General features: G+C 44.9%; 1 protein-coding gene across 4 annotated transcripts in view; it reads right to left on the reverse strand.

Moving 5' to 3' along the window:
• The window catches only part of MOB3C (MOB kinase activator 3C), a 213,647-nt gene extending 197,350 nt beyond the window's left edge, over window positions 1–16,297 (reverse strand). Inside the window, exon 1 of one of the 4 annotated variants that reach the window (XM_085602711.1) lies at window positions 16,075–16,297. In XM_085602711.1, the coding sequence (XP_085458837.1) occupies window positions 16,075–16,261 (187 nt within the window). In that variant the 5' untranslated portion in view covers window positions 16,262–16,297. Of the gene's footprint in view, window positions 1–15,320; window positions 15,397–15,623; window positions 15,831–16,013 lie in introns of those variants that run through there. The other 3 variants (XM_085602713.1, XM_085602712.1, XM_085602714.1) reach the window with 3 other exon arrangements.
• Between the last annotated feature and the right edge of the window lie 3,304 nt (window positions 16,298–19,601).

Below are 19,601 nucleotides of genomic sequence, written 5' to 3' on the forward strand. Positions count from 1 at the left end.
ATGAGTCCTTAGTCAGTGCAAACACGTCCAGAGCTCGCCGCACTTTCGCTCCACTGAGGATCAGATACCCAAATTAATGAAGAAAAGGACGGTGCACCAAAGAATAGAATCAAAAAGAGCTTCCAATTTATCCAAATGAATCCTTTGTTCTTTTTTCAATCTTTTAAAATTCAGCCACAGCCAACTCGTTTCGTTGCATTGGAACTTCGTCAGGGCAAAATATTCACAAATTAAGTCCAATGTGGTACTGAACGAGAAGGTCCGAATCTTGTGAGGCCTCTATAAATAACAGTAACTGTGCCATACGTACTAGCTCATCAAATTTCAACTATACTTTTGCTCTGAGTATTGTTCACTTTTTGTGGAGGTCTGTGGGCCGGTACCCTAGACCATTGGATACGCTTCTGTCCAGGGGGTCTATTGCTGCAACTTCACAGTTACTGTTATTAATAGAGGCCTCACGCGATTCGGACCGTCTGGTTCAGGACCACTTTGGACTTAATTTGTGACTATTTTGCCCTGACGAAGTTCCAATGGAACAAAACGCGTAGGCTGTGGTTGAATTTTAAAAGATTCAAGTCAAGTCAAGTCATAAAATTTGTATAGCGCACTACATACCCAGAGGGTTTCAAGGCGCTTAGGAAGGGGAGGAGGATTATTTGTCAAATATCCACGTTTTAAGCTGCTTTCTGAACGCTAGGTGGTTCTGGGTGAGGCGAAGGTAAGCGGGGAGTGAGTTCCATGTTTTAGCAGCCAGGTATGAAAAGGATCTGCCTCCCATGGTGGTCTTGTTGATGCGAGGTACAGTGGCGAGGGCTTGGCTGGAAGACCGTAGTTGGCGGGAGGGGGTGTAGAAGGACAGTCGAGAGTTGAGGCAATCTGGTCCGATGTCGTAGAGTGATTTGTGTGCGTGGGTAAGCAGTCGGAAAGTGATCCTCTTATTGACGGGTAGCCAGTGGAGGTCTTTAAGGTGACCAGAGATGTGTTCGTTGCGTGGGATGTCTAATATGAGCCTGGCTGATGCGTTTTGGATTCGTTGGAGTTTCTTCTGGAGTTTTGCGGTAGTACCCGCGTAGAGGGTGTTTCCGTAGTCCAGTCGGCTCGTGACCAGAGCGTGGGTGACTGTTTTCCTGGTTTCGGAGGGGATCCAGCGAAATGTTTTTCTGAGCATGCGAAGAATGTTGAAGCAGGAAGAGGATACGGCGCTGACTTGTCTGTTCATTGAGAGTGAAGAATCCAGGATGACGCCAAGGTTCCGTGCGTGGTCTGTCGGGATGGGTGCTTTTCCGAGGGCTTCCGGCCACCAGGAGTCGTCCCATGCAGAGGGGGAAGTACCTAAGATGAGGACTTCTGTTTTGTCTGAGTTCAGTTTCAGACGGCTTTGTTTCATCCATTCGGCAACTTCTTTCATTCCATCGTGTAGGTTAGTTTTGGCGGTGCTGGGGTCATTGGTGAGAGAGAGGATTAGTTGAGTGTCGTCCGCGTAGGAGATGATGTTGAGGTTGTGTTGGCGTGCGATGGCCGCGAGGGGGCTCATGTATACGTTGAAGAGGGTGGGACTGAGTGAGGATCCTTGAGGTACGCCGCAGATGACTTCAGAGGCCTCGGACTTGAATGGAGGAAGGCGGACTCTCTGGGTTCTTCCGGTGAGGAACGAGGTGATCCATTCAAGTGCTTTTCCTTGGATTCCGATGTTATTGAGGCGTTGTAGAAGGGTGCTGTGGCAGACTGTATCGAATGCTGCAGAGAGGTCGAGGAGGATGAGGGCGACTGTGTCTCCATTGTCCAGTAGAGTTCGAATGTCGTCTGTTGCTGCGATGAGGGCGGTCTCAGTGCTGTGTTTTGCTCGGAAGCCAGATTGTGAGGGGTCGAGGGATTTGTTGGCTTCGAGGAAAGCGGCGAGCTGGTTGTTGACGGCTTTCTCGATGACTTTGGCCGGAAATGGAAGAAGCGAGATGGGGCGGTAATTTTTGAGTTCGGTGGGGTCCGCTGTTGGTTTTTTCAGGAGGGCGGTGAGTTCAGCGTGTTTCCAGTCTTCTGGGAAGGTAGCAGAGTTGAAGGAGCAGTTGATGGCGTTTCGGAGGTGCGGTGCTATGACGGAGTCAAGACTGAAAAAAGAATAAAGGATTCATTTGGATAAATTGGAAGCTCTTTTTGATTCTATTCTTTGGTTCCTTTTCTTCATAAATATGGATAGTTTATTAGTAAGGAGGGCTTTCAGAACTCATGAGTTCAACATGTTTAGTCAACATCATATAAACCTGGGGATGAAACCCCCGAGAGCTAAACTGAACGTCAATGAAACATTTGTTTGGAGTAAAATAATGCAATGATGGTGCAGGGACCTCACCAGGGCTTTAGGGTAGTTAATCACACCACGGTACGTATTGTTGAAGGAGTTAAGACTTTTTTTTATACGCAGGTGAATGCGGGGCAAATTCCCATCAGAGGAACTCTGAGCAGCAGACCATATGGCGGGGGTTGTACATACGATGGCAAGTGTAAAACAACCATGTAAAAGCCAACACTGGTGATGTTCCTCCTCTGATACAGTGGGATTCCAAACATGAAGAGAAAGCATCAATAAATTAGTTACGGTTCAATGGCCGGAGATCTGAATTTGCAGTAGTGAAATGGTAGATTTTATAGGGCTGTGGTCCTCGTTTAGAGTTTGGCGAGGCAGAAGCAGCGCTATCAATGGGTGCTTTTCCTGCCTCCATTAGTGGTGGGGAACAGGGGGGTTTCTAGTGGTGGACGCTCAACTAGCTTTGCCATAAGAAATCATGGATCTAGCATCCCATCTACCCCTGGGCTGCCAGCTCATGGCTGTGGTAGCCCGGCATTATAGATTCTTCTTCCCAGGACTGCCAAGTGAGACACATGGCAATGCCGGGATGGAAAATTTAAAAGTGTCACTGTCACACATGGACAAAACATTCTGCACACCAGGCATATTTAACTTTCACTTTTCAGCAATGAAGCAACACATCCTCGCTTTTATGGTTTGTTGCTGAAAAGCATAACAGAATGCCAAGCGTGATGAAAAAAACCATGGCGGGCCAATCTGCATTCAACAGGGATGAAAGTGCCTCCACCACCCTGGCAGATTCACTTTCATCACAAGGATCCCCGCGAGGCACATTACAACCTCGAGGAATAGCTGCTGGATTCACACTCCAGGGTGGGGGTTGAGGCAAGGGTTTCTGCCAACCTGGGAAACTGGTGGGCCACCTGCCAAACAGTAGATGATACCCTATATCTTCTGTCGTTCCTTCCGCAATGTATGGAAGCAGAGCTCTTAACTGTGACTTCAGATAGCTCAGTCAACTGATAGCACTGAGTGATATCACATTTAATAAGATACTGACCTATCCTTTCCCCGGAAATCAAGTACCCAGAGTCAGTGTAAACCAGCTGAGAGAGCCCATGTGCCACCCAGCCAGACATAGCGGGGCTCGGTGCGGAGCTTCTCATTCAGCTGTGCCTGTGACTTGGAAGATGCTGCTGTTACTGCAAATGGTGAAGACAACAAGAACATTTTGGCCAAATCTTACTTACTCAATGAAACAGATTTTGAAAATATTAATTAGCAAAAAAATAGATCGACAAGGTCACCTAAGGGAGGTTACCAATTAAAAAAAATGTCTCGCTAGGCATCATCTAATGCTGCCACATTCTGTTTGACAATATTAACCTCTAGTACCATGGAACGGAGAACTTCAGAAAAAAGAGCTAAATAGTGTGGCCCAGTTAGTGAGCTGTCACACTTTCATTAAACACTAATATTCTGTGGTTGAACATTAAACTACATGTACATATTACATTCCCGTTGATCACAAATTAAGAATCCCACTTCCTTAGTTCATAATCACAATCAGGTGAAAATGGCTTGAGAAAAAAATCATTGCCCTTTCTCGTGGGACAGAGTCAGAAAGGCAGAAGGCCTGTGATTCTGGGCAAATTACTTAATTTCTCCCGGTGATAAATTGTAGCTAAATAAAACTGCTGCAAGACAAAAAAGCAGCAAGAGACAAAACTTTATTTATGAAAAAAGAATTCCACCAATGCAGATGTTAACAGTATTTTGGTGGCGGGAAACTGATAAGAGAAGCAGACGAGGAACCTGCACGGGTAAATGGAGGAATATATGCTACAGCCAATAGAAATGGAGGAAAGGTAAGTAGCACGCACAGGAACCAATGAGAAGCTATGAAAGAGATGAGGTGGGATGTAAATCCATTTTAAGTTTATATTAAAAAGAACAGATTTCTCAAGCACTAAGCAAGCACTGTGCAGGCGAAACCTAAAAACGGAGTACTCTTTCAGACTACCTCAAATGTATTTGTTCTGAAAGTTATCTGTATGGAAAAGGTCCTGATGAAGGGGCTATGGTACTTATGATTCCAAAACAAGGGTCATCACCAGTGCATGAGATGCCCTCCATTCCTCCCCCTCCAGGCCTCGGGCGCATTGTATTCTGCTGATCAGCGCCCATAGCATCAGACATTTTAGAACTGCTATTACACCACTCCAGCAACATCTTGCTAATTGGAGAACTTACTAGAAGCCACTGCTTCCAGATGTCTTATGCTCTTACCGTTGAAGTAACCCGCTCTGTTAAGTTGAAGCTATTCAACTCCCTGCAAGGGCAAAAAGTACTTCATACAGCAGAACCTCTCATGTGATGACAGGCATAAGGTTGAGGTCGCACCCTAAAAGGGAATCAATGCTTTCAATACACTGACAATGTACTAGCTATCCTGTAACCACTATACACTGTTGTCTATGCACGTGTTAGAGTCATACAACACACTGGACCTATGTGACAAATCAATGCACCCAGGAAGTGAAAGAACCTTTAGAGCAGAACTGGCCAGCAGGGTAGCTTCTCACAGCCAATATTTACCATTGCCTAGGTGACATTCTCAGAGAGACTGGCTAGTACGAACCAGAGCTACACCACTAGAAGGAAAGTCAGTCCCCGCCCACAGGTTCTAGTGGGCAGCAGGCAACAAATGAAGTCCCTTCTAAACAGCAGACTAGCTTTTAGAAGCTCACCCAAGGAACAGGTTTGTGAGTTACGTATACTGCAGGGTAGCTTCTGCTGGTTTAGCTTAGTGACTTCTGCCAGGAAGGACACTTGCCCTGGGTGGATGTCACAGTGTGGGAGCCCTGAGTTGTCTATTATGTGATTCAGGCAAATGCTGCTGAATTCTTTAAATATTCAGCCAAACATCAAGTAATAGCTAAAACCTGACAATTTTATAAACTTTATAAAAACAATAAATGATCCGCTAGTGAATGCACTTAGCCATATTCTTTCACGGTTCTTATTTTCAGTAGCACAACGTATTTCCACATTTAAACACAAAAATCACCAATAATAAGTACGTTTGATCTGTAAAATTTACATTTCTGAATTATGGTCATATTTATATCCACCAGTCTTTGAAAACCACAAAGCGTTAAGTAGTACAAAGCTTTAAAGAGATATGGCCGGATCTCATAACATTTTTGACTGGTGCTATTTCATGTCCTTAGTGTTAAGTTAAGGCTGTGCTGGGTACCACCATGTTTTACTACTGTATTATGAAAGCAGGTTTCTGGAGGTAGTAATGTGTGCCAAGAATGTTTAAGACTGTAATAATTCAGAACGCTCTGCTTATTATGCAGGTAAATTTATTGAACCTGAGAGAAACCCCACTCCACAGTCGTGCCAGGCGCAGCTACCCACCAACTGTCAACTCGAGAACTTTGAGCCCCAATTACACCACAGAACACCTGAGCGTCAAAAGGAATTCCACAGCTCCATCTTATCTGATACGGCCTAAGCACACTATAACACATCACCCTCTCTTATAAATGAAAACCAGAGAACCATGACCACCCTAAACCCCAGACTACACCCCCCCCCAAAGCCCCACTATATAAACAAATGGTAAGGTTAATCACACACGTACTCCTATAGATATCTTGGTAGTTTCCTCATCCTTGCCACTCTCCTGTCCTGTGATCCAGCTGCAGGTACTGAACACCTGGACCCATCTACCCTTTCCAAACCACTAGCATCTTGTTTACATTGCTCCTCCAACACAGACTTGCATGGCAGCGCAGAACGTGGCACAACAATGTTGAACTCTTTCTCACATTCACCCTGCCTTTGATACAAAACCACCCATCTAAGATTCCATGTGTGCCAATTTTCCAACTTGATCCAATTACCTCCCACAGTCTTTACTTTGAAATGACCCCTGAACTTGGTCAAACCTTTGCTCACGCAACCAGGTCTCACTTTAACCCAATCACCAACATCAATAAATCGTTTCTTATGTAGATCTCCCGAGCAGCTCCCGGTTGCACGTTTAGATGCCCCTCTCCCCCATCCATGAAGGAGCCTGTTTGGTTCTGGCAGCCTGCCCTGCATCATTTCAAACAGAGACAACCCAGTGTTGGTATTCACCGTGGTCCAGTATGCCCACAGCATGTTCTTAACCGCATCCTGAACAGACAAGCCAGTGCTCACCGCCTACTGCATGGTTCCTTTCACCAATTTATTGTCTTACCACCAATCCATTGCCTTGAGGATAATACACGGAAAAGCACTCATGCCTAGTCCCCAAGTCCCCAATTCCCCAATGTCTCCAGAAAAACGTTCATGTTCTACAAAACAAGTTGGGTTTCGTTGTCTGTTTCCCTTCCCTCCTAAAGACCTCACCCAAAACCTGAATGGTGTGTGTAGTAGAAATATTTCTCATAAAAATCACTTCTAACCATTTTGATTTGGCGTCCACCAACACCGCAGCAAATTTCTCATGCTCTAGAAGCATTCCAAACGACCCAACAAAATCAAGACATACCATCTGCCACACTCCATCAGCTTCAGCCATGTGCTGATCTTCAGCCAAGCAACCCAAACCTACCACGTTTCTCATGCCTCACATCTGACAATCCATTCCATGACATGATTATCCATGAGAGGCCATCAGAACTTCTAACGCAATCTTTGGGTAGTCATAGTCTGTCCCAGAGGCCCTCATGCACCAGTTTAATTTATCTGGACCTGACAGCACACCGCGGGACAAACTTTTCTTTTCTTAGAAACAACCAGTCATCGTGTATAGCCAATTTATCAAGCACCTTGAGGAACTGTCTCACACCCTCCGGTAAGGCACTCTCCCTCCTCGATCTTTTCTTGACCATTTCCATGATGGCAATAAATGTAGGATCCTGTTTGATAGCACTAATCCAGTCCTTCTCAGAAATAGAACCCAGCGACTCCTCAGTGACATCCTCTATACCTCCTCAGTTTCCAACTCTTCGACCTCAGCCCCTTTATCCGGCAACCTGGACAGGCAATCAGCCACTTTATTCTCCCACCCAGGAACATACTCTAGCCTACAATCAAATTTCTGTACTCTGACTGCTAACCTGGCCAGTCTTCCACAACAATTCTTTGTACTCCAGGACCCAGGGCCTTGAGGAGGGGTTTGTGATCCGTCCTCAAAAGAAATTCAGAGCCCCACAAAAACACACTGAAATAGTTTGTGGCCCATGCAGCAGCCTACGCTTCCCACTCAATGACAGAATTATTCAGTTCGGTCTCAGTCAAAGAACATGATGCAAAAGCCAGCATCCGTTCCAATTTACCATGTACCTGTGCAATACCACAGGCCCAACTCCAACTACACTAGTGTCCACAGTGACAATGGTCTTCATTCCTGATTGATAAGGTATTAACACATTTGCCTAGGCAATATCATTCCTGACCAAAGTAAAAGCTGTTTGCTTCAAGTGACCCCCCACAAACTTCTTCCCCTTTCTTAATAACTCTCTTAACGGCTCAGTCTTGTGCGTAAAATCTTTGACAAATTTAGAGTAATATTCTACAAGACCCATAAAGGGCCAGAGGGCATCCCTTTCCTGAGGAATCTGGGGCTTTACAATGGCACTCACCAGATTGGCTTAGGTTTCACACCATCTCTTGTAATTAAATAGCCCAAATACTCCACCTCTTTAACCAAAACCACATATTTCTCCTTGCGAAAAGTCAAACCAGCACAACTAATTTGTCTCAAAACTTCATCCAAAATCTTAAAGTGCTAAATGACAACTCAGCAAACTCCAGAATGTCAACCTAGAAGACCACCACCTTATCCATCCCTGAAAGAATCTTTGTCATTAAGCTGTGAAAGGCACTTGCAGCTGAACATAATCCGAAAGGTGATCTACAAAATTGGGAAGTTCCCTCAGCTGCTATAAAAGAGGTAAGATGTTTGGATTCCAGATGAAGTTTGACTTGATGGTATGCACTGCTTAAGTCAAGTTTGGAGAAGTATTTCCCCCTTGACATCATCAAAATCAACTCATTAATGTTGGGTAAAGGAAAATTGTCCATAACAGCACACTCATTCAGGCTCCAAAAATTCCACACAGAACCTTAAGGACCCATCCGGTTTCTTGGTAATAACTACGGGAGATAACCACTCTGCAGCCTCCACAATCTCCATTACTCCATCATCCAATATTTGTTGAATAATCTCCTTGACTTTTGGTCTCGCTGCCATTGGTACCTTCCTTCCATATGTTTCACAGGCACAGCATTTTTTATTATTTTGATTTCATGAACATAGTTATTAGCCACTCCTAACCGATATGCAAATACCTCCCTGTGGCGAAAGAACACAGCTTCCAACCCATCATCCTCAATTAGCATCGCCTGATTTTCAGCCCTTGGATTCACCATGCTATTAAGGTCATACTGATGCAGCCAGTTGGGGGGTCCTTCCACAGCCGCATAAACTTTCCCCAGAGTTTGTCTCCCAGCGAATTTGATCTGAGCAGCCATATATCCCATGACACCTATATTCTCGCCTTGATACTCATATAGTATGACATCAGATGTCACCAATTCTCACTCAGGCCATGTGGCAAGAAACAACTCTATGGGAATGATGGTATATAACGAACCTGTGTCAAACATCAAAGACACATCCCTGTAATTAATGACAAAATTAGCTTTAGGACGTACCCTCCTCCCTTCACCACCCTGATCAGTTTTAGTATTTACACCTTCAGTATCCTTTTCCTACACCATATGGACTATGACCTTCGAATTTTCCTCTTCAACAACTGTAACTTTCCTGTCCCTCACCTTACACATGCATGCCATATGGCCCTTTTTGCCACATTTAAGACAGTCTTTTCCTATGGTAAAGCAAAGCTTTGAATTATCAAGGTAATAATTGCTCCCGTACCTATAGCAACTGCGAGTCAAAGGCCTTCCTTGCCCAGAAGCCATACTTTTTGTATTATTGCTCTTGAAATACCCACCCTTAGTAGTTTTGCATTTTACTACATATACTTGCTCCCCTTCTTCAGATAAAAGAGCAACATCAGTAGATTTATTGTCCAAAATAATGTTTTTCAATTCCTGCATGCATTTTTCAGACCCCTCCACATTTTTGTGATTGACGCAGCATCCTTCAAAGTGGGATTCTTTGCAGCCCACAGTCTCCCCTATATTTTTTGATACTGCACAATCAGTTGGTCTCTTATCATTTCCTCAGTCATTAATCCAAATTGACATTTTGCAGAAAGTTCCCTTAAACCGTGCAACAAAGTCATCAGTAGACTCTTCCGCCGGGTGTGGCTGCGTGTAAAATTTATAACGGCGGATAACAACAATACCTTGTATGGCAGATCTAGTCTGCAAACTAACACTGCTTCTTTATGTACATCCTCAACCTCTCCTAGATTATTTCTGGCAGGTGGCAAATATTTGAATGTTGAACTTCTTTACCCAAGCACCCCATTAACAATGCCTTCTTTCTTATGGCTGAAAATCTAGAACGATTTAAGGCTAGTAAGTAATTTTTGAAGCAATCAATCCAGTCCTGCCACTCAATAGGAAGATCACCTGACATCATGAGAACTGGTGGAGATGTAACTATTGATGAGTTAACACTCATTTTCCTAAACAGAGAACATATATACCCACAAACGTAGCCCCCTGAACCGAGTTTTGTAAATTAAACAGAACAACTGTCAAAAGTGTGCACGTCACTGACTTTCACCAGTACAAAACACGCTTGAAAAAGTGGGCGTGTCATGTGAAAACCATACAAGTAATGATAATCTGCAAATAGTAGTTACCATGTAAAGAGTGTGCGCATCACTGAACAGCAAGAAACAGGGCATGCTTGAATATGGCACGTCACGTTAATTCTAATAAATCAGGATAGTGAGCGTATCACTGACTCACCACCACAGGACAGACATGCCGAAAGAAGTGTGCGTGTCACTGAACTTTCTTCTTCCTGAAATGCCTGGGCATGCGCCACCCATATAGAAGGGTTGCGCCACCAGCTGGCGGGTCTACCTGAAAAGACCATGCCAGTTTCAGTGACTAAACCAGCCAAGGCAATCGTCGGGCAGAGTTTAGTATCGTGGTTGACGTTGTTAGAAACTGCCCACACTCAAGTGAGTGCCTCCGAGAAGCAGAGGGATCCACACCACGCAGAAATAACTGTAAATCACCACGCATTCAGCCAACGGGAGTCGTGATCGTCGCGTTACTCTGACAGTGCCGACAAGCTGTCATAAATTGCCAGCTCACCTTATTGTTCAGCACATCCAGTGCCCTTGCAATATTCCTTTTCTTGACCTGGCATTGTCAGACGGTTTCCTCTTTCTCCCATTCAGCTCTCTCCAGTTTGCAGCATGGGTTCGTGGGTGGGGTAAATCTCTCTCTGGACTCCTGATGCCTGGCACGTTCAACTCCGATCGTCGCCAAAATTGTAATAATTCCGGACGCTCTGCTTATTATGCAGGAAGTTTATTGAACCAGAGTGAAACCCCTCACCACAGTCGTGCCAGGCGCAGCTAGCCACCGACTGTCAACTCGAGAACGTGGTGCCCCAATGACACCACAGAACACCTGAGCGTCATAAGGAATTCCACAGCTCCATCTTATCTGATACTGCCTAAACTCACTACAACAAAGACCATCTGCAAACAGATGATAGCTCTGAGTAGTTTATCTGAATACACACTGTGTACAGTTAAAAGTAACATCACTGTTTTAGATAAGGTCTGGGACCACGGAAAATCCATAAACAAACAGAAGTCATGGATGCTTAAAATTTACGACTCGTTTGGACATCTTTTGTGCTCAGGCACGTCCATTTCCTATGCTGCTGGGTTACCAGCAGTATTTAATCTTAAATCCCAGTTTTCTAGCCAGTGCTTAATTTTTGCTGGTGTTTCCAGTTGGTGGGCACCACCAGCACTAAGCTTTGGTGACTAGGGTTTATTAAAAAAGGGAGAAAGCAGAGGTGAAAAAAGAACCTACAGTGTAGGGAGATGGAAGAAAGGGCAAGGCAGGAGGTGGAACCAAAATTAGACAGCTTCAGTACTCTGCAGCTCCACCATTCAGCAGGGCTGCAGCAATTTCGTGAGAAAAACTATACAGATATACTTTACAAATTAAGGACTTCTGGGATGATGGGATAGCCACAGCACCTAACCTGAGATCAGAGTCTACCACCTGAGATGCTTCAGCAAAGTGATATCAATTGTCTGCGACTCCTATTCACATATATCACACTCCGTCCCAATTGTCAGTTCAGTTTATCTGGGTGTAATAAACACCATTAGTCATCAGGATTTAACTAGATTTTATTATGACATATAGACCTGGATATACTATGATTTTGGTTTGGGGATGCGTCACTTTTGGCAATTATTAGGCCATGCAAAGCCACTTTGCGTAGGTTAGTAAATGCGAAATATTGCAAAGTAGCGGGAGCAGCGCAAGTGCTCAAACAGAATATAGTATGGACGATGGGTGGCTTCAATTGAATTTAGAAAAGATCCCACCTTCCTAGTAATTGTTTTTTTTTAAATTTGTTTGTGAATTAAATGATTCAGTGGGGTCCCTGGATTCCAGTAATGATTAAGTGGGGGTCCACAGGTGTCAAATGGTTAAGAACCACTGGCTTAAAACATTAAATACATCAACAAATATTTCTTGAGCAGGCTCTCACTCATATACAGTCTAGGCATGACTATACTTACAAATACAATCCAGGAAAAAACAGGCCCTGGAAAGGCAAATAAGTCTCACCTGTAGCAACTGGGCGCGGACCTGTTGGTTATGACAATTTATTTTGTTCTTCTAGCTGGCCAGCGTGCATGCGCATATATATGTGGGTGCTATCTTGGCATTATTTTTTCTTAAAGCAAAAGAAAAAAACATTCCTAGATGGCTGCCATGGAATGGTTTTTCTTTTGCTATAACAAAAATGATTATAAGATTACCATTGTGCATGTGTGCACATGCATTGTGGCTTTCTTGGAATTCTTCTTAAAGCATAAGAAAAAACATTACAGAATGGGTGCCTTGAGTGCATAGTTGCACAGGTTTGCAATGCTTTAAAAAGCATTGAAAGATGGTCACATCTCCAGACTGGCCGATACCCCTTGGCTTCCCACCGTCCCCTAAGGCTGTTATAAAAAGCCTGCGGATGTGGCTCGGAGATACTTTAACTATGAAGTTCAGGTCACAAGCACCATGGCCATTTGTTTTGGAATACTGCGAATGCTGTGCAAGATTCTGCCCTGGTTTCCCCAGATCCCTAGACGAGTGGTGGTTCCGACACTTGTCCACTCGCGTCTGGACTATGGTAACTTTGTATTTGGGGTCTCTCAAAGGAGTGATCCGGAAACTGCAGGTTGCGCAAAACACGGCTGCACGTGAATTACTTGGAACTCCCAGATCATTGTATGTTAGACAGGGACTGAGATTGTCACTGGCTTCCGGTTGCTCAAAGAGTGGAATTTAAATCATTCTGCATTGCCCACCGTGCTCTACAAGGCGGAGGCCCACCCATCCTATGTCAGCTGGACATTCCTTACAACCCCAGCAGAGCACTTCGGTCGTTGAACCTCCACCTGGCTGCCATCCCAGCTCTCTTTCTGCCTCAGGGTGGTGCTAGCTCTTGTTTCAGTGCTGGTATGCCTTTGGGTCACTATCCCCTCTACAAATTGCATAAATAAAAATGGAAACTAGCTGGCGGAGAGAGGAAGGTGCCTGGGGGCAAGAGGATCCTGGGGAAGGGGCTCATGTTTTTAAATAAAGAGAGCAAGAAGGTGGGAATGGAGAGGGAGCAAGAGGCAACAGAATGGAGAAGAGAAAATAGTGCCATGTGCACTGCAACACAAGGTCTGACACCGGCAGTAGAAGGACACAAGTCAACCAATTAAAACACAATGAGTCGGAAATGCTTCTTGGGTAGGACAAGCACAAGAATAGGGAGGAAAGTAATGAAATCAGGAGTAGAGAACTGAGATTTGGCAAGAAAGTCACCAAATCATGAGCAAGGTAAAGACATCAAATCCCCCCTGAATCTCTATTCGATACATTCGGTCTCTTTCAAATAGACAGCTAAGGCTGTCTCTACACAAGAACTGATTTAAGTCTATTTTAAATTATCTACCTTGAAAGGCACCAAATATGAACAAGTCTTAGAGTATTGTTTGAGTGAGTGGTTCTGAAATCTGCTGGTGTATTGTCAATATAGCAAGCACTGTGAGTGAATGTGTGAGTGGGCAGCTGAATGAGTGCGTGCATGCATAGGCGTATGAGTGAGTGTGTGTATCGGAAAGCCATACAGTCAGTGAGTTAGAGTAGTACTTCTTAAACCCATGGTCCAGGGAACCCTGGCGGACCATGAAACATACTCAGATGGTCCACCACAACTTAGAAAGTTAAATAATATTAGCAGATTAATGAAGTGTGTATAAATAAAGAAGCAAAATGTATAATTTAACGTTTTAAAATGTTCTGTAAATGTTTAGGAATTGAAATTGGTGGCTAGAAATTAAGTTAGTATCCTCAGATTGATTTGTGGGACCAGTGCACGTGCGAACAGAATAAAGAATGGACGATGAGTGGGGTAAAATGAATTTAGACAAACTCCAACCTTCTCATTAAAATTGTATTTTTTTATATTTCTTTGTGAATTTAATAAAATATTTTATTTGTGTATTGGTTTGATGAAAGCTTGTTTTATAGTATTTGTGTACTGTTTTGAGATTCAAAGCATGAAAAATGGGTAGGCCGGGTCCTCGGCTTCCAGTAATGACTCAGTGGGAGTCCACAGATTCTGATAATGATTCAGTGGGGAGGTTCCAGTAATAATTAAGAGCTGGTCCACAAAAGTGAAAATATTAAGAACCACTGAGTTAGAGGGTGCATGATTTAGAGTGGTTAAGCGAGTAAATGAGTGAGTGAAGGAGCGAGTGTCTGACTGCATAAGAGTATGAGTGAGCGTTTAGTGTAAAGTGAGTGAGTTAGAGTGGTTGAGTTAGAGTGGGTGAGTGAATAAGTCAGCAAAGTGAGAAACCACGTTATGAAGAAACAACCGCCTTTAGAATGAGAGAAAATGCAGAATCTGAAGACAACCGTAATTTCAGAACTGAATCACAGAACAAAGAGGGGAGAATACATTACTACAACCTAAACCAACTACTGCCAAACACTAGGGCCTCCTTTCAAGTGGCCAGCCTAGAATGTACAGAAAAAGTCTGATGCCTTGTCTGGCCAGAGCGAAACACGTGTCAGCTCAGTAGGACTATAATACTTTATAAAGAGTCGATGAAAATCTACATTTGATTATATCAAGAATTAATAAACCATTCTAAAACACAAGAGTCAAGTTGATTCTACTCATTCAATTAAGAGTTGAGAAGTTTAAAATCTGATCCTCCCAAAACCCATTTAGGCATTGAACTGTTCGGCGTATTGGAAGAAAACACCAGACAATATCTTTTGCAGACATTTCTAGCTTGGTGTCTGTGTGCACGTGTCCTAACAACTGCACACAGTGGGACGAGAAGCTTATGAAATAATCAGTAATGTGTGCTTGTATAGTGACACAGCAGAACTACTCACACATCACCATTACATATACATGAGTGAGTTAAACAGCACACAGCATGACATTGGATGCCAGCCCCCTCGAAGACTGATGCTTAATGACAGGGTTGAAACCCTGCCTTGTCGCGTGCCTCGGGGGAGCCGGGAGGGGCCCGCGTCAGACTAGACATTTCCATCAGCGGAATGACAGGTTCACGTTACACTGGAAGCGCAGGGCGTCTGAATATTTACACATGCTCGGCTTCTTCCAGGCGGCCCGTGTTACGGCTCAGTAACTACACACAAGCACAGCTCAATCCCCCCCCCCCCTCTTAGCCCCACCCCCACATACAGCTGCCCCTCGGAGCCCCACGCTCACAACACAGGTGCCCCCAGTCCTCACCGGCCTCGCGCTGTGGCAGCTGCTTCTCCCGTCCCAGCCCCACGTACTCCACAGAGATGCCCCTCCCATGCCAGCGCACACCTCACAGCTGAACTTGAAGATAAGGCGCCTCGCCCTGCTGGCGCGTCGCTGCCGTGGCAGCTCGGAAAGAGTGCCTCACAGCCGAGTGCTTTTCACAAATGTCATTTTACTTGTGTAGCAGAGCATCGGTTGCTGTTAGACCTGCCGCCGAGGTGGCACATGGGAAGGCGCCCCCTGCCAGGGACCTCTACGAAGTTGGCAGTGAAAAACTTTCACACTTACCTTCCTCGGAGATTAGTGACTTTCAGACTGGCCCTCGCCGCGATTTGAAGCCAGGAACTGGATTTAAAAGCCCCCTTGTGCCAGGCTCTCGTGTTCCGCAGTGACCAGCCCCCGAAAGTGTGCCTTCCTTGGGTTTCCAATGAAGAAAGAAACTGCCTGCTCTCTAGCACTTTTTTTCCTGCGTGATGTCACATCCTGATTTTGTCTAGAGCTGCACAGCTGTCCTTGTACTAACTTCATGAGAAAAAAACACAACCCTAAGAAGTTACCACCCACACTCCCCACAGTTCCCGAGTTCCTCTTCCCATACGAACTCACAACCGCCCCCCCGCCCTCCTCACACAAAAGTTCGGGTCTTTCAAGAGTTTCCCGGGATTCGAGAACACTTACTTGGTCTGCTCACTATCCGAGGGGCTGCTCCTCTTCAAACCAGTGTAAACAGAGTCCTCACCTTTCACGTCCCTCGCGCTCTCCTCCCGTGGGGAACATGCCACACGCCGTGCCACCACACGCCGTGTCCATGGAGAGGACGGCACACCAAAACGCACACACCCCAGACCCGTTTGCGAGCGGCAGCATCCCTCGCTGAAGCCGGAGCCGTTTATCACTCTGAGACAACAGCCATCGCGCTTCCGCATCCGCGACCCGTGTTTAGGAAGGAAGAAGGGTCACAGGATTTAGGCAAACCTGTCAATTAATGATGAGCTTCACCGGCAGCGTCTAAACACTGACGCCGCATCTCACTGGACGGCGGCCTCTGCGTCCGTCACTTGACGTAACAGTACTGTACACTGTTTACATACAACTATAGAAACACACAACTATACTAGAGGCCAGCGTTGTGGTTTCACGTCTGTTCCTCTCACAATGACCCCGCATGGTGTCCAGCGTTACCCTTCTTAAATAGCCTGGGACTATTTCTCATGTATATATTTTGATACCATTGTTCTGCTAATGTTGGTGTTTATTTGTTTATAATGCATACACTGCAGAATATAATTGCGTCTAGACACATAGGCAAGACGCCGTGGCATGTCAATAGTTACAAAAGGTTACATAGATTACAAAGTTGAGGTTGCAAATTGCTTATGTAGGTTACACGTTTGAATGCGTCGTAAAATTTGCTAAGTTACTCACTTTACGTCAAGGGCACATAGTTTGGGGGCGGTGCTGTCAATACTGGGAGGTCTTGGTTTCAAAGACCAAGTCAAGTAGGCAAATGAAAGGTCGAGATCAAAACGCTCATGCATATAAGGGAGAAGCAAATTCAAAAAGAACAATTGATGGACGGAATGCAGAACAAATCAAAATATTCACCCCAGTCAAGAGATCTGGGTTAAATCCATAATTCGTTTACTCACCATGCCACCCCAGTTTAGACCTGGCCATATGCAAATCAGTCTTGACCCTGTGCCTCATGGGAACAGTCCAGCTCGAACTGCCAAGCCAGGTCCTCACTGGACCGGAAACAAGCATCCTAGGACCGGTTTCTGGGTTTCACCCCTCTTCAGCCAGGATAGCTTGATTCCAGTGGCATGGAGAGCACAGGACTCACGTCTGAGCATACCCGTCCCACTCTGGGTGACAAATGCAAAAAGAACAATTGATGGACGGAATGCAGAACAAATCAAAACATTCACCCCCAGTCAAGAGATCTGGGTTAAATCATCATTCTTTTGCTCACCATGCCACCCCAGTTTAGAGGGGTGAAACCGTGAAACTGGTCCTAGGATGCTTGTTTCCAGTCCAGGGAGGACCTGGCTTGGCAGTTCGGGCTGGACTTTTCCCATGAGGCACAGGGTCAAGACTGATTTGCATATGGCTGGGTTCAAACTGGAATGGCATGGAAAGCAAAAAACGGATGGATTTAGGCCCAGATCTCTGTACTGGGGTGAATGTATGACATTGTTCTGCATTCTGTCCATTAACTGTTGTTTTTGCATTTATAAGGGAAAAGCAGGCATGGATGCTGTACGCAATGCAACACACATGTGAGGCATGAAGGCCAGCACGCCCATGAAGGAGGAGAAAGCATGGAAGAATGGTCCAGGGTTAGAACAGGTAAATCTTGACTCTCGATCTGAACTACATTAGTACATTGAATGTTGATCGTACAAGTGAGAAATTGTACATATTGTGCTTGGAGACAGTCGATAAATTTGACTTGTGGGCGGCCATTTGTGTTTGAACAACCAAAATTGCTTGTATTATGGCATTTCACACTTGGGTGCAAGAGGAAAGAGCAATAGGGGTATCCATGACCCCTGCTAGCCTCCCCCGGAGGCAGCGAATGTCATGTGCAAGGAGCGAGTCAACACTCACAAAGCAATAGGTCTGGCCTTGACAAGCTGGCGCAAGCGTTCATTTTTTTAAATGCAAGCATATGGCACCAAAAAACGAAATAAAACATTCTGCTGCTGTAGCTGAGAAAGCAATACCGTCGCGAAAAAAGAAAAACATCATATAAAAATTACTATTGCATATCATTTTTATTAAAAATAAAAGTATGGATACTTCCTTATAATGTCAAAGAATTTTTATTGTTTAGTCGAAACCATAAAAATGTTACAATAAAATCAATTATTAAAAAGATAGGAAAGAGATCCATTATTGACCATGTGCAAAGATGAGATTGTACAATAATAAAAGAAGCCATAGTTGTAGTCTGCATTTAAGTGTCCAAAATCCAGCAACCTGACCGATCTGCTCGGAGCAGTGGTAAAACGATTCAAGTGCAAAGTGCAAATAATTGATGCCCCCCGAAGGGTGTTGATGGGTTAAAATTATGTCCGGCTGAGGCTATACGGGAAGCATATTGGAGATGAGACTGATGGGAGTTTGGCAAGAGGGACCACTTTCCCTCCTAGAGTGTTGTACTTAACCGGGGCTACCCTTGACACGCCATTTCCTAATTCTAGGTCTTGCTGTGAGGTAGTCTGTTATCAGTTTTTGAGAGAAGATAACAGAGTGAGGATCTGCAGGACGGGGTCGAAGTAGGTCCTCAAGCTTCTTGACATATTTACCACACCTCGCTAGGGATCTTGTGTCAGTGTGGGAGAAGCACAGTGACAAAGGCTCCAGGGAAGAGCAAATTCCCTTCTTTAGGTACATTGGTTTCAGGAGACAACTGGGGATGTCGAGCATGGGACAACAGCGTAGAAGGTGTAACCATGATTTTTTTCTTATAATTGCAGAGTCTGCAGGCCCCCTCCTTGCCCGGTTGGGCCCATGGGTTAAAGTCAGCCACTGTTAGGCCTAACAAGCGCATAAATAAAATGTCTCTATGTACCCGTCTGTTTAAGCCTTCTGAGAAGTATGCCTGCGGCTTCCCAGTTAGGTAGGAATTGTTCAAGGGAGATAAGATGTTTGAGGACTTTAAGGAGCGGGTGTCCAGTAAGTTTGAGGTTGTTTTTAGCTGCATGTTGATCACCCTTTTCCAGGCTGTGTAAGTGATAGCATCTGAGTTTAACGATGGACCTTTGAGTTGTAGAGAGGCTATTGCTTTTTGAAATTGTTGGTGCACAGGGTTCCCAGGACTCGCAAATATCTCTTTTAGATGAGCTTTGTGTGTGCTTGCAGGAGCATTTAGGACCCTTATATAAAATTTCAAGGTGTCAGCCTCACAGGTGAGGGATTGTCTTGGGAGGCCCAGTTCCAAGCAACGTCTGGTCCTCTGTATGTATCTGGTCAGTTGAAATACCCTCTTGGAGGCCATGCATTGAACATGTTCTAGGCTGGGGGCGCAGGCCTCAGGAACGTACTGTAGTACTGGGAGAAGAAGGCCTTCATGACCTTCAGTATGGGTACGGCCAAGGCTCTGTTTAAAATCTTATTGAGACAGGTCAGGCAGTATATGATGGCTCCGGCTTTCTTTTTCAGGGCAGCTAGGAGGGCCATTGGTCTAAGGTCTCATTGAACAATGCAGAAAAAAGCCCTTGGCGCCTTGGTATGCAGAGGCCCTTAGGCTACAAAAACAAA

Source organism: Triturus cristatus, chromosome 4_2, assembly GCF_964204655.1.
Source record: "Triturus cristatus chromosome 4_2, aTriCri1.1, whole genome shotgun sequence".
NCBI lineage: Eukaryota > Metazoa > Chordata > Amphibia > Caudata > Salamandridae > Triturus > Triturus cristatus.